The 22,540-nt window shown below is 56.3% G+C and overlaps 2 protein-coding genes and 1 long non-coding RNA gene across 11 annotated transcripts in view; 2 read left to right on the plus strand and 1 right to left on the minus strand.

Moving 5' to 3' along the window:
* On the plus strand, positions 1-9,069 carry SH2B1 (SH2B adaptor protein 1). 8 transcript variants are annotated; one of them, XM_037813563.1, is made up of 9 exons: positions 1-199; positions 2,404-3,431; positions 4,190-4,291; positions 4,561-4,652; positions 4,772-4,947; positions 6,622-6,825; positions 7,044-7,255; positions 7,401-7,572; positions 8,289-9,069. In XM_037813563.1, the coding sequence occupies exons 2-9, from the start codon at positions 2,493-2,495 to the stop codon at positions 8,657-8,659; spliced, it is 2,268 nt and encodes a 755-aa protein (XP_037669491.1). In that variant the 5' UTR covers positions 1-199; positions 2,404-2,492; the 3' UTR covers positions 8,660-9,069. The 8 variants fall into 8 exon arrangements, with proteins under 8 accessions (XP_037669491.1, XP_037669490.1, XP_037669492.1 ...); XM_037813562.1 differs by lacking the exon at positions 1-199 and adding an exon at positions 240-382; XM_037813564.1 differs by lacking the exon at positions 1-199 and adding an exon at positions 557-703.
* Positions 9,039-14,497, minus strand: LOC119517073. The gene is made up of 2 exons (XR_005213465.1): positions 13,598-14,497; positions 9,039-9,568 (listed from the first exon to the last, which is right to left on the minus strand). It is a non-coding gene; the product is annotated as an uncharacterized LOC119517073 (long non-coding RNA).
* The window catches only part of ATP2A1 (ATPase sarcoplasmic/endoplasmic reticulum Ca2+ transporting 1), a 16,500-nt gene continuing 7,097 nt past the window's right edge, over positions 13,138-22,540 (plus strand). The window contains exons 1-10 of one of the 2 annotated variants that reach the window (XM_037813559.1): positions 13,138-13,352; positions 13,680-13,697; positions 14,083-14,165; positions 15,529-15,633; positions 16,289-16,427; positions 18,375-18,455; positions 19,297-19,382; positions 19,558-19,855; positions 20,045-20,211; positions 22,202-22,290. In XM_037813559.1, coding sequence (XP_037669487.1) covers positions 13,235-13,352; positions 13,680-13,697; positions 14,083-14,165; positions 15,529-15,633; positions 16,289-16,427; positions 18,375-18,455; positions 19,297-19,382; positions 19,558-19,855; positions 20,045-20,211; positions 22,202-22,290 — 1,184 coding nt within the window. In that variant the 5' untranslated portion in view covers positions 13,138-13,234. Of the gene's footprint in view, positions 13,353-13,679; positions 13,698-14,082; positions 14,166-15,528; positions 15,634-16,288; positions 16,428-18,374; positions 18,456-19,296; positions 19,383-19,557; positions 19,856-20,044; positions 20,212-22,201; positions 22,291-22,540 lie in introns of those variants that run through there. The other variant, XM_037813558.1, reaches the window with a different exon arrangement.

The raw sequence follows: 22,540 nt of genomic DNA on the forward strand, positions 1-22,540 counted from the left end.
CCTGGAGAGTAGCGTCTCTATGGTGGACTCCTTTCCTTTGTCCCGAATCTCCTCCGGGAAGACGCTCTGGTAGGATCTAATTCCTTCCCATGGCGTCTTCCGTGGCCCTTTTGGGTTGCAAGCGGAAAAGTCACTGAAGCCCTTCGAGACCCCCACCCCCTCAGCTTCTTCAGGGTCTGCGCTGAGCAGGATGACGGAAGTGAGTGTGAAAGTGCCCTGCCCTCTCGCCGCTCTTCTCTATGGTCGCTTTCTTTGGTGACGGGTAAAGGGGTCCCGGCGCCTGCGCAGAACCGGGCTGGGAGCTGGTCGCGGAGAGGGGGGTGGGGAGCGGGAGCTGCCGCCGCCGCCGCCGCCGGAGCTAACCGCGGGGACCGAGATGCAGGTGGGACCGGAACCGGAACCCCCCTCTTCAAGTACCTCTTCTTTCTACGCGACCAGGCCCCCGGCGCCTGAGAGGAGCCCGGGGTGGGGGTGGGCGTGGGGGCCCCGGGGCAGGAGGTGTGCGCTCGGGCCCGGAGTGGGTGCAGCAGACAGGGCTGGTCCCGAGGAGCCTGCGGCCCCGGGGAATGGGCGGCGGGGGGGTGGCCAGGGGGCAGCGTCGAGTCGGAGTGGATTGCCCGCCGGGCCCGGAGGTTCCCAGCCAGGAGCGGAGCCTGCGCCTTCCACCACCCGCCCTTCGGGAAATAGCAGAACTGAGCCAGAGGCAGGTGCACCGGGAAAATAGGTCTGAGTCCTACTTGGCAGAGGAGAAACTGAGTCACCAACTCAGGAGCCGCAGGGTCAGCGGGTCTGAAGGGGCCATTGTTTGCCTGTGGTGCAGAGGGACGGGTGGGCGGGTGTAAGCAGAGGTGGCCTCCAGCTGGAGGTTGGTCTCTCTGCTCTGTCTGCACCTCTTGGCTCAGTTCCCCTGCGCTCCATGACTCCTGCATCGCCTGGCCTCTTCTTGGTTTGGACTTGCCCCTGTGGCTGGGGCCAGCTGAGTGTGTAGGTCCTAGGCCAGGGGGACCAGGGCGGGGTGCAGCCAAGCTGTGAGTCTGAGCGGGAGACTGAGGTCTCTGAAGGTCTCTGTGGGGAGACCTTCCTGAGCCACCCTTACCCTAATCCTCCTGCTGTCATCTTCCAGTATAGTTTAGGGGAGGAACACCAACAAAAGAGCCATGGGTTGTAAATTCCACACCCAGCTCTGCCACTTGCTAGTTGTAAGACCTTGGGAAGCTTTTTCCTTTCTCTGATTTCCTTTTTAGAAAATTGGAGCCATAATACTGTTTTCCCTCATAAAGATAGTAATAATGGGGGCCTTTTATTGTGTGCTAACTTTGTTCCAAGCACTGACATTATCTATTTTATTCTCCCAACACTTCTAGGAGATTGGGATCGTTAACTCGGTTTTACAGGTATGAAAACTGAGACTGAGAAAGGATATGTAATTTGTTCAAGTTCATATGGCTAATAGGTGGCAGAGCTGGGATTTGATCCCAAGTCTGACTCCAGAACCCATGGCCTTAACCACCAGGCTAACCAGCCTTTAGGGCACACTCCCCAGTGAGAAAAAGGGGAGATGAAAAATCATAGAACCTCTCAGCTCCCTCTTATTTGTTATTTTCTAGCCAGCAGATACTTGCCCCAGCCTGACCCAACCCACAGCTCCCCTCCCCTGGTGCCGCTGCCTCTGGGCTCCAGACCGAAGGGGCAACAAAGAATTGGAATGTGGCCGTCCCCGGCCTCCTGCACCAGTGCTTGGGCCCTGGGTTCTGGGGTCAGCTTTCAAGGCCATTGTTGTTTCAGTCCATTGTCCACCCATCCTCCCTAATGAGCAACCTTCCCTCCTCTGAACCAGAGGTTCTCTAAACTCCGTAGGCCCAGACCCCTCTGTCCCCCTGAGAGCTGGAGCAGTGAGGGGCTATGGCTGAGGCTGGTCTAGTCAGTCCCTGGGGACAGGGACTATGCCACAGGAAAAACAGTAGACTTGGAGTTCTGAAACTTTTTTGAGCTTCAGTTTCCTCATCTATTATAGAGGTTATTAAAGCCTCTCACAGGGAAAGGTAAGACAACCATGTGGAACCTTCTAGAACAGCATATGAGAAGTATGTGATAAGTATTGAAGGATCTGTTTTAGAGAAAGGAGGTGATCTGAAAAGATTCCTTTTTGGAGGAAGGTGCTCCACAGCTTCCATCAGTCTTGGAGCCAAAGCCAAGGAAAGTGGGTTGAGAAGGCAGCAGGACAGCTGCAGGCTTAGACATGGGGAGCTGGTTTATTGGGGTTTGTGTGGTATGAGGACCTGGAAAAGGGAAAGGAGGCAGTTTTGGTTTTCTTGCCCATGGTCTCTGGCTTGGGGTGGGACTCTGTCCCCAGTCCCTCCTCAGCAGTGACTCCGTGTATGTGCCTCTCTCTTCCTTCTGCAGCTGTTGCCGCTCACCCCGTGTCTTCTGGTCGCTTCCCTCTTTGCTGCCCCTCCCCACAGGCTCCCCCTCTCCACCTCCTGGGGACCATCATGAATGGTGCCCCGTCCCCAGAGAATGGAGCCTCCCCGTCCCCTGTCCCCTTGCCACCACCCCCTCCCCCAAGTTGGCGGGAGTTCTGTGAGTCCCATGCCCGGGCTGCCGCCCTGGATTTTGCCCGCCGGTTCCGCCTCTACCTGGCCTCCCACCCCCAATATGCAGGGCCAGGAGCAGAGGCTGCCTTCTCCCGCCGTTTTGCTGAGCTCTTCCTGCAGCACTTTGAAGCGGAGGTGGCCAGGGCCTCTGGCTCCCTCTCGCCACCCATCCTGGCTCCCCTGAGTCCTGGAGCGGAGCTCCCACTACATGACCTATCCCTTGAGAGCTGCAGGGTGGGTGGGCCCCTGGCTGTGCTGGGCCCTTCTCGATCATCTGAGGACCTGGCCGGCCCCCTCCCTTCCTCAGTCTCTTCCTCTTCAACAACCTCCTCGAAGCCGAAGCTAAAGAAACGCTTCTCCCTCCGCTCAGTGGGTCGCTCTGTCCGCGGTTCAGTCCGTGGCATCCTGCAGTGGCGGGGGACCGTGGACCCTCCTTCCCCAGCTGGGCCCGTGGAGACCTCGTCAGGCCCCCCAGTCTTGGGAGGAAACAGCAACTCCAACTCCTCTGGGGGGGCTGGGACCATTGGTAGGGGACTGGCTGGTGACGGAACATCCCCGGGGGAAAGATGGACTCACCGTTTTGAGAGGTTGAGACTAAGTCGGGGAGGGGGGACCTTGAAGGATGGAACGGGGATGGTGCAGAGGGAAGAGCTTCTGAGCTTCATGGGGGCAGAAGAGGCAGCCCCTGACCCAGCTGGTGTGGGCCGGGGAGGCGGGACAGCCGGGTCTACCTCAGGGGGCGGAGGGCAGCCTCAGTGGCAGAAGTGTCGCTTACTGCTCCGGAGTGAAGGAGAAGGAGGAGGAGGAAGTCGTCTGGAGTTCTTTGTACCCCCCAAGGTGAGCTTGGAAGGGGGTGGGTGACTGGGTGCAGGTGATAGAGTAGCCACGGTGGTAACTCAGCCCTGTGGATAAGCCGTGGTAATTTACCAGCCCACACACATTGATTCACTTAAACATTTGGGCTTTTTGTTTGTTTTATTCAGTTTTATTGAGATATATTCACATACCGTACAGTCATCCATGGTGTGCAATCAACTGTTCACAGTACCATCATATAGTTGTGCATTCATCACCACAATCAATTTTAAAGTATTTTCATTACTCCGAAAAGAAGAATAAAAAGTAAAAGGAAAAAAGAACACCCAAATCATTCCATCCCCTCCATCCTACCTTATTTTTCATTTAGTTTTTATCCCCATTTTTCTACTTGTCTGTCCATATACTGGACAAAGGGAGTGTGAGCCACAAGGTTTTCACAATCACACAGTCACACCATGTAAGCTACATAGTTATGCAATCATTTTCAAGAATCAAGGCTACTGGGTTGCAGTTCAGCAGTTTCAGGTATTTCCTTCTAGCTATTCCGATACACTAAGAACTAAAAATGGATATCTATATAGCGCATAAGAATAACGTTTGTTTTTAAAGCTAGTTCCTGGTTCTGGGTTAGTAGCTATGGGCAGCAAAGAGAAAGTAGTGCTTTTACCTTTTGTCTAACTCTCCTAGGGTATAGAAGGAATGATGAAAGTTTGAGAGGAAGGGAAAGATGGTCTCTGCACACCCAGGATCTAGATCTTTTTCTCTCCACAACCCAGGCTTCTCGGCCCCGCCTCAGCATTCCCTGCTCTGCTATAACAGATGTCCGAACAACCACAGCCCTGGAGATGCCTGACCGGGAGAACACGTTCGTGGTTAAGGTGAGGGCTGTGAGCTTCCTCACGCTTGGAGTACTGGCATTGGGGAGAGAGCTCTTAGCACCTTTGAGCAAGGGATGCTGGGGGAAGAGGTGCTATGGGTCAGGTGCCTTGAGAGTAGGTCCCTGGGGCTGCCCCTTCTGGGAGGGGAGTAGAGAGGGAGGATGTTCTTGTTTCCATTAGGGGTAGATTAAGGCCTCAGGACCTGGAAGTGATCTGTGGGCTCCCCCTTGAGCCCTGCCCTGGCTGAGGCCCTCCTCTTGTCCCCATAGGTGGAAGGCCCCTCGGAGTATATCCTGGAGACAGCGGATGCTCTACATGTGAAGGCCTGGGTGTCTGACATCCAAGAATGCCTGAGCCCAGGGTGATGGGCCTGACTTCTGTCACTGAGGGGCTCTGGGGTGGGGGTGGGAGAGTGAGTGAGGAGGCTGTGCCTTTCTTCTGGTGACTTTCTTCCCAGCACTGTTTTCCCTGTCTCTGCAGACCGTGCCCTGCTGCCAGTCCCCGCCCCATGACCCTCCCTCTGGCCCCTGGGACCTCATGCCTTGCAAAGGAGAACACAGATAGCTTGGAGCTGCCCTGCCTGAATCACTCGGAGAATCTGCCCAGCCAGGATCTGCCGCTGGGGCCCAGTGAGAGCAATGACCGCCTGTCGCAGGGTAAGGACGGAGCCTTAGAGAGCAGCGAACCTCCAAACCTGCCAGGCAGGATCCCTCTGCTGTCAGGCCCCTGGCCCTCTCTTCAGACTCCACTGTACACCCCATTCCTGTTACACACACACACGCACACACGCCAAGCACTGCCACACACACACACACACACACACACACACACACACGCCAAGCACTGCCAGTCCCCAGTTTGCCTTTTAGAATTATCATCACCACCCCACAGAGGCCCCAAGCAAACTCCTAGCCAACTTTCTACTCCCAGCCTTGTCACCTATTTCAGAAAGTCTTCTGCAGTCCACCACTCTGGCTGGAGAGAACAGTTCTTTTTTCCCACTTTGTAGACATCTTTGTTTTGCTCTCACTCTTTATTGAGGCCAAATTTTCTTTTGATTCTCTATGTACTTCACGGCCTGAGGAATCACACACATACCCTCCCCATACATATAGACACACTAAGACATGTGCCTACCTGGCCCCAGCTCACCTTTCCAGAATTAGCTTCCAGTATGCCTTTTTCTCCTGACCCTCCCTTCCCTCTGTTCTGGGCTTAGCTTCCCAGTGCCTAGCACACAGGCTGTATTCAGTGAAAGAACAAAGGAATCATAGAGTTTTAGTACTAGAACCGATTTCACAGGCTGTCAGATCCAGCCCCCTTTCTTCTCAGGCAGCTAAGACCCCAGGAGGAGAAATGGCTTTTCTGAGGTCACCTGAGAGTCCCTGACAAAGACAGGGCTACCACGCCAGCTCCTGAGTCCTGACCCTCTGCTTTGCTCACTCCACCATGATGCCTGTGTTCTGACTACACAGACGACCTTCATGCAGGCTCAGGCTGCGCGACGGCCACTTGACAGATGCTCGGGGAGGTCTGAGCAAGATCTGGCCCTGTGCAAGGCCCTGGGGCAGATGGGGCATCAGGGATGCCTGAGATGAGCCCTTTTTCTTCCAAAGGCTCACAGTCTGGCTGGATTGATAAGATATCATAGTCTATCAAAAGCAGGTCCCCCAAAAGGAGGGCCTAGGCTTAGTGTCCTCTTAGTGTCCCCTGAGGAGGAAGAAAACGGGGGAGGGTGGAATAGACAGGGAACACTAAGAGGAGGTGAGGGGTGGGCATATGGCTTGAAAGGAGGCACATAGTGAGAGCAGAGACCTGAGGTGGGAGAGCCCAGGATATTTGGAAAAATCAGGTGGTCTAATTGGGCCAGAGGGCAGGATACACAAATACAAGTTAAGGTGATAATAAAGGTGGCTGGGCGAGGGGGGTTAACAGAAGGGTCTTTGATGCCTCTTGGAGTTGGGGGCTTTGTCCTGCAGACCAAAAACAAGACCCCTTTTTAATGGTAAAATATTTGAGGGATCCTACCTCCCACCTTTGCAAAAACAACTGAAACTTCAGCTGTTGGTTTGGAAAACACACAGGTGCATTTGGATTTTTGGACTTCCTTGCAATAACTACAGTCCGTCAGGAGTGAACAGTGTGTGTGAGCAGCCTTTAGTAAAAACTGCCAGGGGTCACTGCCTAAAGAGGTATGTGGCCCTCTAGCCAGCTCATTCCACTCGGTGTACACAGGGTAGACTGGCTGGTGGAGGAATGGGCCCAGGCAGAGCAGCCTGCCAAGGATCAGCTCCTTGAGTTCTCAACTCTACCCCTCTGTTTTTTTCCAGGGGCATACGGGGGCCTCTCAGACCGCCCCTCGGCATCCATCTCCCCCAGCTCTGCCTCCATTGCCGCCTCCCATTTTGACTCAATGGAACTCCTTCCCCCAGAGTTACCCCCCCGCATCCCCATTGAAGAGGGACCCCCAGCAGGGACAGTTCATCCCCTCTCAGCCCCCTACCCTCCCCTGGATACTCCAGAAGCCACCACAGGTATCAGAGGTGTGGGTGGGTGTCTGCCTCCAGGCCCAGTTGTCTGCCTTCCGGAAACTCCTTCTCTTCTCTCTTGGGATCCTGAGGGATCTGACCCAGGGGGAGGGAAAGGTCACGTGAGGGGAGGAGATGCCTCGAGGGGGAAGTAGGCTTTTTACTCCCAGGATGGGGGCGGCTTCCTTGACATCCCGGTTTCCCTCCCTCTCTCCTTCCTGAAGGGTCATTCCTGTTCCAGGGGGAGTCGGAGGGAGGTGAGGGAGACCAGCCCCTCTCAGGATATCCTTGGTTCCACGGGATGCTCTCTCGACTCAAGGCCGCCCAGTTAGTGCTGGCAGGAGGTACGGGCTCCCACGGCGTTTTCCTGGTACGTCAGAGTGAGACGAGGCGGGGCGAGTACGTCCTCACTTTCAACTTCCAGGGCAAGGCCAAGGTGGGTGACTGAGGAAAAGGCTCTGTTCCCTCCAGAGCGCTTGGGGGGGAGTGGGGTGGGGAGGGACACCACTGTCCAGGGCAGAAGGGCTCTAGAATCGGCAGGGGCCCAGGCCCCCACTTCACCTTGCTTGTCCTGCCCTCAGCACCTGCGTTTGTCGCTGAATGAGGAGGGTCAGTGCCGGGTCCAGCACCTGTGGTTCCAGTCCATTTTTGATATGCTCGAGCATTTCCGGGTGCACCCCATCCCTCTGGAGTCTGGAGGCTCCAGTGATGTTGTCCTTGTCAGCTATGTCGTGTCCTCCCAGCGGCAGCAGGGTGAGCAGAGCAGGTCTGCAGGGGAGGAGGTGCCCGTGCACCCAGGAAGTGAGGTGTGTGTGCCAGAAAGATGGGGCGGGGGGGCTGTGCGGAGGGGAGAGCAGGGCAGAGCGGCTTCTGTGCCCTGGGGTTTGGAGAGGAAAGGAGGACACTGATGGAGCGTAGGAAGGCTGAGGGCTCCTGGCTGGAGCCGGGGAGGGGCCAAGAGTCTGTGCATTCCCATTCCATCGGGCTCCTCTGTTCCATCATCTGTCCGTCTCCTAGATCCATCCTCCCTGCCTTGTCTTTGCCCTTCATCCCAACCCTGCCTTGGGCCTGCCCTTCTTGGGGATGCTCAGTCTGACCCTCCTACCCCCCTCCCTTGATGTCTGATGTCCCTGTCTGATCTCTCCCTTTTCCCTGCCCCAATGTCCCATCTGTCCCCACATTGCCCCTCCCCCCAGGCCGGGAGCAGGCCGGGAGCCATGCAGGGGTGTGCGAGGGAGATCGATGCCACCCCGATGCCTCCTCCACCCTCATGCCCTTCGGAGCGAGTGACTGTGTGTAAGTGTGGTCCTCCTCTCACTGCCGCCATGATCCATCCTCCATGGACGGGGGCTGCTCAGGAGAGGGGCGTGGGGGGAGATAGCATATGGCTCCTGGGGGGTGAGTGAAGGGGAGGCCACTGCAAGAGCTTACCTCCCTCCACCATCAGTCTCTTTACTGTTCCTCTCCAGAATCGAACACCTCCCGTGACCCACCCCAGCCCCTTGAACCCCCTTCATGGACAGATCTCCCACATCCTGGGGCAGAAGAGGCGTCGGGGGCGCCAGAAGTGGCGGCAGCAACAGCCGCCACAGCCAAAGAGAGGCAAGAGAAAGCGGGCAGTGGAGGGGGCCAGGAAGAGCTGGTCCCCGTGGCTGAGCTGGTCCCCGTGGTTGAATTGGAAGAGGCCATAGCACCAGGCACCGAAGCCCTGGGAGGCGCTGGATCTGGTGGAGACCCTGGGGTGACCCCGATGGTGCAGCTCCAGCAGTTACCACTAGGGGGCAACGGAGAAGAAGGGGGCCATCCCAGAGCCATTAATAACCAGTACTCCTTCGTGTGAAACCCCCTACCCCACCTTCTCTCCAGTCTCCCTGCTCCCCAGCCCTCAGTTCACAGGTTAGGGGTTGGGTCGGGACATCAAGGAGAGGTAGGACCCCCCTTCCCACATGCTTCCTGACCCTTGTCTGCCAAGGGCATCCATGTTGGTACTAGAAGAGGTCAAGAGCCCTGTTGATTCCCCAGTCCATACACTACAGGTGCCCCTTCCCCTGGGCAGGGGATTTGGGCTCCATTACCTCCCTGAGGGCTCTTGTGGCCAGTCCCACCCCTGGGGGCCACTTCCCCATTAACCACCCCCAGCCCAAGGAAGGCAGAGGGGGAAGGGCTGTCAGTTATATTAAGGTGGTTGTTGTTGTTGTTTTAAACAAAATGGTAAAGCGTAAATAAATAAAAGGGTTTATCTTGGTTCCATTCTGATGGCTGTGGCCAGTGTTTGGGGGGGGAACTGAGCGAGGCGGGTCAGGAAGGCAACAGGGTGTTGGGAGCTCCAGGGAGTCGGGTGCGAGTCAGTTCCTGCTGCTCTGGGGCCTGTGCTTTGGGACCCGTGGCTCCTCTGTGGGCTGTCCTGCTGGCTGAGCAGTAAGTTCAGGGCTAAATAGTGCTGCTCTGGAGCCCCAGCCAAGACCATTGCAGGGAGAGGACAGTGAGCAGCAGGACTGATGCTCTCCAGGGGTGCTTCCTGCCGAGAATCTCAGGTGAAGGTTTCCTACAAGCAGAGAGAGAGGGGTCAGGGCAGTTGTGTCGGGAGGGAAGGAATGTGACAGCTGTGGAGTCTGGCTGCAGAGGGCTGGGGCAGGCTGACGGAGCTACAAAGCAGAAGGATGGATGGCGGCACCGGCTCCCACTCCTGGCCTGGCCTCTTGCTGTGTGACCTGGCACGCATGGCCACTCCAGGCCTCAGTGTCCTCATCTGTAAAACACAAAGCCAACAGCCAATCAGAGCTACCGACATGATTTGTTTGGCCTAGATGTTTCTGTTTGAATTTCACATAAAAGTTGAGATTACTGGTTTCTCCTGAAAATCAGAAGATCCAGCTGCACAGGGTCCATCTCCTCTCACATCTGCCCCCTTGGCTCACATGGCCTCCCAATCCCTCCCCATACCTCCCCTCCCTGCACTCCCTTTTAAACGTGAGTTTTGCTCTCTGAGTTGGTCTTTATCCTAAATTGTGGTTGTGCTCCCTTCCAATAGAGGGCGCCCCTGGACTTCCCAGCTCTGGGGTGGTGGGTGCCAATAGAAAGGGGCCAGGTCTGCAGAACCCCACCTATCTTGCTGGGCCCACCCCACCTCCCACTAGCTCTGCCTCTTGCCATCGTGCACCTCGCCTTCCTTCCCAGCAGAGTGGAGCCTCCACTCTCTCATGCCCCTCAGCCTCTGCCCCCACCTCCAGGAGGCCCGACCCACGCCTGTGACCTTGCTATTCTGGGCCTAGTGGCCTGTCGGGAGATGGACAGGAGACAGCTGGGCTCACAGGCTGCTCAGGCTGGGGGCTAGCCTGGGGGAGATTGCTGGCTAACCCTGTTTTGTCTAATCCCTGGGGCTCCCCCAAACTTTGGCCTCCAGATTTTGGAGATAGGATTGGTCTTGAAAAGGGGGAGATGGTTTGGGGATCTGGGTGCTGGGTTCTCACAGCGCAATGGCGAGTGAAAGCCGTGGCCCCTGGGGTAAACAGGGCCTGATCCTCTCCTAATCTAGAGGCAACTGGTACTCCCAAACCCCCACCCCCAACCCTGCTGGCCTTCAGGGACTTGCCTTCCAAAGACTGGATAGGGGAGGGACGCAGGGACACCCCCAAAGATTTGCTAGTCTTGGCTAGAGAGGCCTAAGACACTTTCCCTCTATGCCTTTCTTTTAAGCCGTGTTTCAGAACTGGTCAGGGATTGGCCCAGAGTCCAGCCTCCATCTTCCTGTCAGATCTAGAGCCTCTCAGTTCTGCCAGCCTCAGTGCTCAGCCAGGGGAGGAAGAAAGCCTTCCTACTCTGGGTGTGTTTGGCTTGGAGACCCCACTGGGCAGGGATCCAGGAGAGCACCCGGCGCTCCACCTTCCTCCATCCCAGGTCACATTCCCAGCCCCTTCTCACGTTGAGCCTTTTGCAGCTCTTGGCTGGTTGCTTTCCCTCTCTGGCTCCAGTTTCCCCCTCTGGGAAGCTGGGGGAGGTAGCAACGGATAACCTTAGAGGGCCCTGCTGGCAGGGATGCCCTGTGAAGCCTGCCTCCTTCTCTCCATCTCAGGCTCTGAACTCCCTTGAAGCTGCCGTTCTCGGAATCTTGTCTTAAGCCCCTTCTCCATGTTTGGGCATCCCTGCTCCTTTAAGATAGTTCCCTGTCACCCCTCCAGGTGGTGGTGGGGAGAAGCTGGGCAGATGCTGAGCAGACCCTGGCCTAAAGATGGGGGCCGGGGCAGGCAGAGGAGCCTACTGATGGGACCCCAACACTCACACCCCATTGTCTGAGTCACCCCACTGTCTGAGTCTCCCTATCCTGGGTCACAGCAGGACTCTGCTTGAGGGGAGGGGCTTGTTGGAACTGTGAAAAGGGGGTGGGAGGGAGCAGCATGTCCTCAACTCACCCAGGAGGCTGCCCCTCTCCCAACTCTCCCAAGTCCAGGCAGAAGAAGGGATGAGTCGGGGGGGTGAGGGGTGGGGTGCTAAATCCTTATATTCCATCCACCCCTGCTGGTACCCCCACTCTCCAAAACTGGGGGCTTTCTTCTCCACCTGCTGTCTCCCTATGTCCTTCTCTGCTTAGTAACTTGAACCCCAGGGCTGAAGCATCCTTGAGAATCCTTTCTGTGGACGACAGTCCTCATTGGTCATTTTAGGAAACTGAGCCCTAAAGGATGGACTTGCACCCCGAGGCATGTGGTGCCCTCCTCCCTTCACTGCCCTGTTCACCATCACTCTCATAGGGCATCTCTCCTCGCTCTGTCCGTCCTTCCTCTCCTGCACCCCCACCCCACGGTTACCTCCATTCTACTACCCCAGCAGCTACCATGGTGGAGACCAAAAGAAGCCCCCACCCCAGAGGAGCGGTGGGATGGACAGCAGTGGCTTGGAGCAGCTGCTTCTTGAAGGAAGCTGACACCAAGGCCAGCCGCTCAGCAACAACTTGTGGCTTTACACCCAGCTCCCAGGTCCCCGCCCACCCGGCTGCCACCGGCCTGCTCCCTGCTGCCCTCTTTCCCCACTGCTCCTCAGACATCCCTGGCCCTGGCAGCCCTTTCTGCCCCGCATCCCGCACCCAGCTCTTTGCCTATTTGCCCTAGACCTGTCCCCACAAATGACTCCCTCCAGGTTCCTTTGGAGTCGAGCCTCTGCTTTATCCAGCTCCACCCCCCCCCGCCATGTTCTTTCTCTTCTGCATCTCTCAGGGGGGTCCGCCCAGCTCCTGTACACACCGCAGGCCTAATCCTCATTCCTCCTGGGGGACAGATGCCGTCAGGGCCAGAGTGAGGACCACACTCCACCCTTGGGTTAAAGAGAGTACAATGTAGGATGAGGTGACCCTCTTTCCGTGACTTGGGGTGACTCTGTCCCCCTCTTGAAACATTGATCCCTCCCCCTCTGCCATCAGCACATTCTGTAGCCTCTTGGATTACCCAGCTGCCTGGGTATCCCATTTTCCCAGGGGGTGGGGTGGGGATTCCCTGTCAGGGATGGTGGGGCGAGGTGGGGGGGGCTGAAGGTTGTGATCCCAGAGGTTGTTAGAGCGATTGAGGGGGTGGTTTGGCGGGAGAGGGCAGTCCTGGCTTTGCTCACCAGGGCTTGGACACTAAATCCCTTGTTGATGGCTGCGGCCACCCCTCCCTAGGGTAGGGTTACCATCTTCTGCCCTGTTCCCTTGACTCTCTCCCCTCCCTACTTCCCCTCGCCCACTGCCTCAGCCTCCAAAAGATGCTCTTCCTCTTTTCAGGCACCTGGAAACTTGAGGTATCTCTGCTGCCCTTTCAAGAAACCGGTGAGGAGAAGAGACTGGAGTAGAAACAGGTTCAAGGTGGACAAGAAGAGAAAGAAGGTGCAAAGACAGTGAAAGGTGAAGGCCTACGCACAGAAGACGTAAAGGGAAGAACTGGGGCAGAGTTTGGGATGGGAAATTCAGTGTAACCAAGGTAGTTGAGACAACTGGGGGAGGGGTCAGGAAGCCAAGACAGAGTGTGGGACAGACAAATCTCTCCCTGAGCCCCCCTCCCTGGGGCTGGGGCCACCTGAACTTCCCTCATGAGTGACATCTCAGGCTGCAGCCCCACTGTTCCCTCTCTGTCAGCAGAAATATCTGTCTCGTCTAAACCCTCCTGCTGGCGTCTCAGCCAGCCAATCCCTGGTCTGGAGGAGGGGGGGAACCTGGCCCCCCCCAACTCCCTCATAAGTACCAGCTGGGGGCTGGGGGGGGGTGGCCAGCTGCTGCAAGTGGGACGGGGGTCAGAGTTTCGTGGAGGGAAGAAAATCCTGGGGGGGGGCAAGAGAGAAGAAGCAAGAAACCCAGACAGGCAGGTGGACACACTGAGGAAGACCCTCCACCCTCGAGAGCCCTCCACAAAAGAACACACCGCCCCTTGGCCCCCAGGAAGGGAGCACAATGGAGGCTGCACACTCCAAGACCACGGAGGAATGTTTGGTCTATTTTGGGGTGAGTGAGACCACAGGCCTCACCCCAGACCAAGTTAAGCGGCATCTGGAGAAATTCGGCCCCAATGGTGAGTGTCCCTTGGAGGAGGAGAGGCTGCTAATGCCCTCCTGCGTGCCTCCCCTCTGTCCCCGTTCCCCCACTGGAGCCTTTCCCTCCAGCGTACCTCAGGGAAGAGCTGGGCCATGGTCCAGTGACTGCAGAAGGGGAGAGGATACTGAGAAAACTGGGTTCCTGAGACCCAGAGTTTGGGGAGGTTTTATGGGATGACCTTGGTGAACCTCAGCTGCCTTATCTTTGACCTGGTCCTCTTACCTTAGCTGTGAAGTCCTGGGTATGGAGGGCATTGGACTGAACCCCAAATGATTATTTCCTTTTCTTCTTTTTCCCTGGGTAGAGCTCCCTGCTGAGGAAGGTAAGTTACTGGAGTCCCTGGGCTCTCATAAATGACCCTCCCAACCCTGATCCTACTCCCTTCTCCCTCCAGACTCCTTGGGCAAACATCCCTCCCCAAAGGTTAGAGTCTGGCCAGGCACAGAAGTTTCCAGTCACTCTCTCCTTGTGGCATCCAACCCTTGAACAAATCCCCACTACTTTTGAGGAGCTGGTTTTGGGGCCCCTGGCAAGCTCCCTTAGCCCTTTCTCTCTCGCCCAAGAGGCCCACCCCTATCCCAGAACCTCCCGGCTCCAAGCCCTAACCCAGGGCACTCTCAGCCCCTGGTCCCCTGCCTGCACTTGGGGTTCCCACGTTCATCCTCTTGACCTGAACCCGGGGCCCCTCCGCTTCCCTCTGCCTTCAGGGAAGTCCCTGTGGGAGTTGGTGGTGGAGCAGTTTGAAGACCTTCTGGTGAGGATCCTGCTCCTGGCTGCCTGCATTTCCTTTGTAAGTGTGGGAGGGCAGCTGGGGGCTGGCGGGGGCTGCGGGGGGCTCCGAATCGTCCGGTCCTCTAGGCCAAGCCCTCAGTCAGCATCCTCTTCCACCGACCAGAGCAGGGGGTGGGGCCGGGGCGCGCCGAGACTCTCGGCCCCTTCTGTCCTCGACGCCCGGCAGGAAGGTTTTATTTTAAACTTTATGGGTGTTCTCGGCCAAAACCCTGAAGCTAAGCCACCCCGGCAGTTTCAAGGACGTCGGGGACTCGGGAAACCCCCCTAGCAAGGGCCCGGCTTCCCGGCTCAGGCGCTGGCGGCGGCGGCAGCGAGTAACCCAGACCACTTTTCCCGGCATGCCCTGGGGCTGCGCGCCGTTCCACCAATCCCCGAACTTAATGGCGCCCTTGCCCCGCCCTCCCCGGTCTCTTAACGCTAATTGGCCGAGGGGAAGGCTCTCCGGTGGAAGCGGAAAAGAGACGCTTGCGGGGGTAGGGGGAGGGAGTGGAGGCCAGTGCGCCCCGAAGAGAGGGCTGGCACCTCCGGAATATCCCTCATCGCGCACTCGCCCTGGCCTTCCCAGGCCCCTCACATCCTCATAGCTGCCCCCCAACTCCCCCTCACAACCTTGAAAGAGCCCCCTCCCCAAGGCCCTTCCACATTTCCTGTCCTGGGGGCTCCTCTGCAGCGCGAACCATCCCAGCAGTCCATTCCGCATCTGGGACTCTCTTCCTTAATATCTTAGTCCTCCTGAAGACAAGACGCCGGAGGCAAAAACAAACAAATGAACAAACAAAAAACACCTCTCCTTAGGGCTCCATCCCCGCCGCACTAGCTGGCAGGGCCTCACTTCTCCCCTCTCGGATTTGCTCCTTGACATTTGCTTGTGGCTGTTGCCTGGCAGTGGCAACAGCTGGGGCCGGGTGTGTACAGGAGGCCCGTAACCCTATTCCCCCCACCTCCCTCGTGAAATCGGAGCTGCCCTGCCCGTGGGCTGTGGGGGAGGGCTGTGGGTGGACCACGCGCCTGTGAGGACCGCAGTTTTTCCTCTGGGCTTTCCGCTTCTCTGGGATGGATGTGGAGGTGGGGGCGGTTGGCTGGGTGTCCCCTTTACAAGCCAACAACTTGGTCAGGGAAACCTGAAAGCATTCCCTGTTGATCCTCGAGTTGTGCAGCATTGCGCGAGCCAAGGAGTGGGCAGTGCATGTATGAGTGTGAGCCTCTGGGTGTGTAGAACCTCTCCAACAGATGTGGGGCTGCAGATCCCCCATGGGGCCTTGCTCCTTGACCTCTGCAGTGTTCTCAGCGCTCTGCAGTGGTCTTTGGAATCCTTCCACTTCCTTTCCTTACCCATTGTTCTCCCTTCCCCTGTTCCCCAGGTGCTGGCCTGGTTTGAGGAAGGCGAGGAGACTGTCACTGCCTTCGTTGAACCCTTTGTCATCCTCTTGATCCTCATTGCCAATGCCATTGTGGGGGTTTGGCAGGTTAGCTCTGAGCCCTCCTCACTCCTTCATGTTCTGATACTGTGAATGTGAGACCAACCCTCCCTTGCCAATCTCCTCCTCCTCCATCACTTCCCCTGAGCTTGCCTTGTTCTCTGGGCCTTTCACCCAATGTGGAAACAGAATGTAGTGTTGGCAAGATGTGGGAAACTGGCTGTTTGACCCTAGGCAAGTTCCTTCATCTCTTTGAGCTTCAGCCTCCTCATCCATAAAATGGGGCTACTAATCCTCTCTCTCAGAGTTGTGGTGAAACCTAAGGAGATGATGAGTACGAAAGTACCCAGGACTGTGCCTGGCATATACTAGGCACTCAATAAATGCTAGTTTGATTTCCTTCCCTCTTTCCTTACCACCCTCTACTTTTCCTGTCCCCTGCTTTCTGGTTTTCTTTGATTCTCCTTTCTCCTTTCCCCAGCACGCCTTTACCTGAGGTATGATCCTGTTTCCAGCTGTAGGGTAGCTCCCCCAAATCACACACTCCCCCGTGAGGAGCCAGAACTGCATAACCCTCCCCGCTTCATTTCCCCCAGACTCTCATCTCGACTCTGAATCCTCCCTGACCAAGCCCCCCACCCATTCCATGTCCTCCTTCTGGAGGTGGCCTGATGACCCTTGTTTCCTCCACCTTGTCCCCCAGGAGCGAAATGCAGAGAACGCCATCGAGGCATTGAAGGAGTATGAACCCGAGATGGGGAAGGTCTACCGGGCTGACCGCAAGTCAGTTCAAAGGATCAAGGCTCGGGACATTGTCCCAGGGGACATTGTGGAGGTGGCCGGTGAGTCAGGGGAACGGGTGGTCCAGGAGGAGGAGGCCCTTGGGTCTGAAGCAGAGAATGTGTGTGTGTTGGGGGTGGGGAGCTGTCTGGGAGGCAGGCAGGATGGTGGAGACTTTGCCTCTCCTTCCCAGACGTCTCAGGAGGTCATCCCAGGGCATTCAGGCCATGGCCCCCCTCTCTCCTCTCCCTGTCAAAGTCTCAGCAGGAACAGCCAGTCCTGTCCCCGAAGCTGCAAGCAGACCCCCTGCTTCCCCTCCTCTCACCCAGCACTTGCAAGCAACAGGTGGAACCCAGTGCCTGCCAATGGCTCCCGTCTCCACCCCCCTCCCAAGGCCTGGCTCCCCTCGCCTTCCACCCATCTCCAAGCTTGGTCAGCTTTAAATCTTGACCTCCCGGTACCCTTGAGGCTTCTCAAAGGAGAAGGAGCGAGGGTTGAAGTGGGGGGGGAGAGGCCGAAGGCTCAAGCCCCCGGCCATGTAAGGGAAACTCAGGCCCTGGCTGAGAGCACGGGACCTGGGAGGAGGAGAGCGCAAGGAGGAGCCCCGCCTCTCCCGTTGTGGGACACTTAATGCCTGCCCAGGAGGGGTGGGGGCCGGGTGGCTAAGATTACTGGGATTCTGCCCCCTTCAGCGGTTTTTATGTCTGCCCCATGCAGACCTGGTCACATCTCCGGGCCCCTGGCATGGGAGAATGTGTCTCTCTCGGCCTCCTTCCCTCCACCAGGCACCTAGGCACAACGGGAAGCTGGGGGAGAGGGAGAGGGGTGGGCTGAAGACCCCGTACCCCATCGCAGGGCCATCCTGCCGCGGTGTCAGTTTGGAATCAGCGCCATGGATGTCTATAAATATCACTGCGGCTTGGGTGACAGAGTGTCCAGCCTGATTCCATCCCAGATCTCCTCCCTCCTCTGTCCTCTTCCTCTGGCACAGGAAGAGGGACCTTAGGAACTCAGGGAAAGGAAAGCCATTGAACTCTGGCCCCAGTGCCATCCAGGGGACCAGGGCGGGGTTAGGCAGGGGCCCTGGGAGGTGTTTGTAGTTGCCTCCAAGGGTCTCTAAGTCTGGCAGGGTCCTATCAGCCTCTTAGACCTCTGCCCCAAGGGGTTCCATGCCCTGACACCACTAGTCTATACTTTTCTCCTGGCCTCCCCTCCTACTTTCTCAGCCCTCGAGCATATCGTGCTTTTCCTGCCCCTCCATCTCCCCTCCTCTTTCACCGAGACTTCCAGCCTTCACTCAGATGCTTAGGCCCCCAGGTCCCTGAGGTGTGGTCTCCCACAGATCCAGCTCGCCCCCCTTTTTGCCTCACCTCTCGCTCCCCGCCTTCATCCTCCCTTCCTGCTTGCAGCTCTCCTGCTTCTCTCTGCGTTTTCTCCTGGTTCACCTTGGTTTTCTCAATGCCCTGTATTGTCTCCTCTTTCTTCCCACCTTCCTGGCTGCTCTCACTTCTTCCTCTGACCCTCATACCACTCCACCACTCCTCTCCCACTCACCCTGTTTGCTCCGAGTTCTTTTCTTGCCTTTCCCTCCCCACCTTTCTTACTCTTGTTTCCCTCCCTGTTTTGATGTCTCCCCAGTGACAGTTTTAGTTTCTCATTCTACAACTGGTTTGTCCCTAATTTTCCCTTTGGTCATTCCACATGCATTTATTGAGCACATACTTTGTGCCAGGTTGTACACTGGAGGCTGCCTTCGTGGAGCACAGAGCCCAGTGGGAAGGAAGACACTCAACAAGGAGGGGCATTTAGAATGAGTGCTTAAGACAGGGGATGCTTGCTGGAGCACATGCAGAGGACTTGGCTCAGTCCCAGGGGTGGGGGCACCCAACCTGGGGTGACCTCCCCGAGGCCTGAAGCATGAGTGTGAATTAGGCAAAGACTTGGTGTTTCTTAGGAAGGAAGACAACTCCCTTCCCAACTGACCTCATCCTTCTCTTCTCTCTCCACAGTGGGAGACAAAGTCCCTGCAGATATCCGCATCCTCACCATCAAATCCACCACCCTGCGGGTTGACCAATCCATCCTGACAGGTCTGGTGGCCTGGGTGGGAGGAGGTGTCCCGTGGCTGTGGGCATGAGGAAGTGACGAGGGAGGAGCTGGGTGGACAGACGGGGATGAAAGTCCAGGTGCGAAAGAGAGCCTCCAGCAACAGGGCCTCCTCCTGGCCCCCTTGTTGCAGCAATCTTGGCGTTGCTCAACTTTGTTCCCTCTGTCACAGCCTGCAACACAAGGGATCATGGGAGAAGGCAGGATATCTGTGCCCGTTCTCCATATGGCCATCTATCCATCCCTTCCACACAGACACATAGACTTACACACCCCGAGAGCTAGCCAGGAGCCATCAGATTCCAGAACAAGATGGAGAGTTCTCTTGCCCTTCAAACCACAGCTGCTTCTGTTTCTCCATTGGGAAGGAGAAGGCAAAGAGCCAAGGAGCATTCCCTGGGGGCCAGGGAGGCAAGGCTAGGGCTGGTCCATGATGCTTGCCGTTAGGATGAGGGAGGCCAGGCCCAGAGGTGGGGGCCTCTCCCTTGTAGGGACCTGCTCTACAGTTTACAGCACGCTTTCCCATACATCAGCTTATTTGGTTTCCACCAAGACCCTGCTTTGAAGTGGACATACCATTGTCCCCATTTTACACAGGAGCAAACTGAGGGGAAGTGATCCAGAGTCATGCAGCTTGACAGAGGTCAGGCTGGGACTTGGTCAAGATCTTTTGGCTCTAAGTGTGTGGATTTCCCATTGGCCTCTGGCAGCCTCCTCCAGAGTCCAGGCTTCCTCCAGGATCACAGCTTGGGAGGGGGTTTGGAGCCGGAGGGATGGAAGAGGGGTATGATGCCATCTGCAAACCCCTCGGCCCTTTCTCCGCAGGCGAGTCTGTGTCTGTCATCAAGCACACAGACCCCATTCCTGACCTCCGAGCTGTCAACCAGGACAAGAAGAACATGCTTTTCTCGGTGAGCAATGCAGGGCCGGCTGTCACACCCTCCAGCCAGAGAGGCCTGGGTTTGAGAGCGTAGTGGTGGTGTGATGAGGTCCCTGCCAGCCTCACAGGGACGGCCCTCCCCGGGGTGGGAGCAAGCACGAGTGTCCCGTCTTGCCTGACCCTTTGCCTGTCCGTCGCCTTCCCAGGGCACCAATATTGCAGCCGGCAAAGCCTTGGGCATCGTGGCCACCACGGGCGTGAGCACCGAGATTGGGAAGATCCGTGACCAAATGGCTGCCACAGAGCAGGAAAAGACCCCACTACAGCAGAAGCTGGACGAGTTCGGGGAGCAGCTCTCCAAGGTCATCTCCCTCATCTGCGTAGCTGTCTGGCTCATCAACATTGGCCACTTCAACGATCCCGTCCACGGGGGCTCCTGGATCCGTGGCGCCATCTACTACTTTAAGATTGCCGTGGCCCTGGCTGTGGCCGCAATCCCAGAAGGTAGGGCCGCCTCTCATTCTCCTTCCTTTGGTTGATCCCACCTGCAGACACCTTTCTCCACCTAAGGTCACATTTCCAGGTTCCGGGGATTGGGACCTAATGTCTTTGGGGGCCATTATTTAGCCTCTATACTAGGTTTCCCTTCTTCCACTGAAGGGTCCCATAACCTGCTCTGCCACCTGCCCACAGGTCTGCCCGCAGTCATCACTACCTGCCTGGCCTTGGGCACCCGCCGGATGGCAAAGAAGAACGCCATCGTGAGGAGCCTGCCCTCCGTGGAGACCCTGGGCTGCACGTCTGTCATCTGTTCCGACAAGACAGGCACTCTAACCACCAACCAGATGTCTGTCTGCAAGGTTAGGGCAGTAGAAATGGCTTGCCCACCCAGAAGACTGCATGTGGGGGTGAAGGGAACCCTTCAGAGATGGAGTTACCCAGCCCAGTCATGGGCAGCTTCTTAGTTTGGCCTGGGAAATGCTCAGAGGATAGCTAGAGCACCACCCTGCCAGCTGCCACCTCTGAAAGGGGTCAGAGAGGCCCCTTCTGCCAGGCTTTTTCTCTAACCCTCCACAGCAGCCCCCAGAGGGGAAGGTCTAGTAAACCCCATTTTTTCAGAGGAGGAAAAGGTGAGGGATTTGGGGATTCAGTGCCTTGCCCAGAGACACATGGTTCATAAGTAGCAGAGTTGAGTTTCCCAACCAAGTCTGTCCTGCTCCAGAGCTCTCTCCTGGGTGCCGGACACCCCACCCCCCGCCCCAATGGTGGCTCTGTGACAGGGCCTGCAGGACCATGAGCCATGCTCTTCCTGAACAGCGTTTCCCAAACCAGACCTCTTCGTCTTTCCTCTGCCTTGGCCCCTCTGGCAGTCTGGACCTCTTCTTGGTATAATATTTTAAATGCATAAAATAAAACACACGGGATTCTGTTAAAAAAAAAAAAGAAGAAAAGAAAAAAAATTACATAGGATTACAGAGGAAATGAATTATTGAAATGCAGTTATCAAAAATATTTTTAAAAAACCAAATTTGTGATTCAGTAGCATATATGCTTATTGACGCATTACACAGCAAGTTCTAGCAATGGGTCTAACAGCTATCAACATTTTGAAGCAGCGATGAGCGCAAGCATTCTTTTGAGAGAGCTGCAGCAATGGAAGTGTGATAGGAAATTATCTGTGACTGTACTTGCGGCAAAATCACAGATTTTGCTAATGCTTTGTGATTTGTTACCTGTGTTCCTAATTGGGAGGAAATGCTGAATTTCAGAGAGAAAATGAAGATGTACCTTTTTTGCCATCCAAGTTTGCTGACCCCTTGGGGCGGCTGTCCTTGGACCCCGGCTGAAGAACCTGTCCTCTAAACAGTGTTCTGTGGCGTAGCATGTCCATGAAATTGAAATTGGTGTTCTGAGAAGCAAGGGCTGTGTGTTCAGATCAGGATGAGAGAGCGTGTACCCCTGGCCCCTTGAGTTGATCCACAAAGCCTGCGGGCATTTGAAAATGAGAAGGGCATTTGAAAATGAGAAGGCTGACTGCGGGCATTTGAAAATGAGAAGGCTGACTGTAAGGAGGGTGTATTCCACTTTGTTAAACCCAGAGCTTCCGTTTATCTTGCACAGAACCCCTTTATCTTGCAAGGCATCTTAACCATTTTTCTTCTCTGGAGCAAAAGGCCCAATCCTTTCTGCTGGCTTGGGGCTCAGGGCTGGCTGCTCCCCTCCCTCCAAAGCACTGCATTCTCTGCCTCCCTTTAATGTACCGGCTTCAAAGCCAGACTGCAGGCGCGTGTAACTTGGCTCCTGTGGTGGTTTGCAAAAACAAATTAATTGCCCACATTTGAAAGTCAAGAGATTCCATAAGAAAACAACCTGGATTTCTAGCTCATCCTGCAAAACTGGAAGATCTGGCCACAGCAGACAGGTGGAGCTGTAGATGGATGTGTGCTTTCTAATTAGCTGTGGAGCTGTAGATGGATGTGTGCTTTCTAATTAACTGCAGTCCCCACTACTCCTGATTGTACGCTTCCTGTTTTCTTAACTGATCTAAAGAAGCCCCTAGCCACGGCCTGCGGTAACTTTTATTTTACAGCCACCCACACAGAACATGGAAATGATTGCAAGGAAACAAGGCAGGGAAATGAAAAGAGGAAGAGGGAAAGTGGAAGTGTAAATGGTAGGAAGTTCAGTTAGTCTGCTTAGAGGGCTGAGTACAGGGAGTCTATAGGTTAGGAACACAGGCCTCCCCTCGGTGCAGGCAGCTGCTTTGGGGATCGGGAAGGTAGGCATCTGCGGGCGTGTTCGGGGCTGGGAGAGTCAGACACCCATGGACATGCCCTTCTTGTCCTGCAGATGTTCGTCATTGACAAAGTAGAGGGGGACATCTGCACTTTGAATGAGTTCTCTATCACTGGTTCCACTTACGCTCCAGAAGGAGAGGTGTAAGTCACCCAGGGTCTTCTCCACAGTCCTCAGGCCCCCGCCACCACCTCTCTCCCCAGGGCTCCCCCCTCTACTTTGGTCTTGGTTCTCTCTCGTCTGCCTCCCCACCCAGCCCACCCTCTCTCCCATCTGATCTCTAAGTTCGTGGCCCTCTCCCGACTGTGCTTCCTGATGGCCGGCTCTCTGCTCTCTCTGTGCTCTCTCTGCATCTCATTCCCTGTTCTTCTCCTCCTGTCCTTTCCCTCCCCT

Source organism: Choloepus didactylus, chromosome 21 (genome assembly GCF_015220235.1).
Source record: "Choloepus didactylus isolate mChoDid1 chromosome 21, mChoDid1.pri, whole genome shotgun sequence".
Lineage (NCBI taxonomy): Eukaryota > Metazoa > Chordata > Mammalia > Pilosa > Megalonychidae > Choloepus > Choloepus didactylus.

Bases quoted from the DNA above. Each gene is read 5' to 3' on its own strand.
- SH2B1 (XM_037813560.1), top strand. From the start codon at position 2,319: ATGGTCTCTGGCTTGGGGTGGGACTCTGTCCCCAGTCCCTCCTCAGCA. The intron at 3,432-4,189 runs GTGAGCTTGGAA...TCCACAACCCAG, and splicing joins AGTTCTTTGTACCCCCCAAG to GCTTCTCGGCCCCGCCTCAG. The intron at 4,292-4,560 runs GTGAGGGCTGTG...TTGTCCCCATAG, and splicing joins AGAACACGTTCGTGGTTAAG to GTGGAAGGCCCCTCGGAGTA.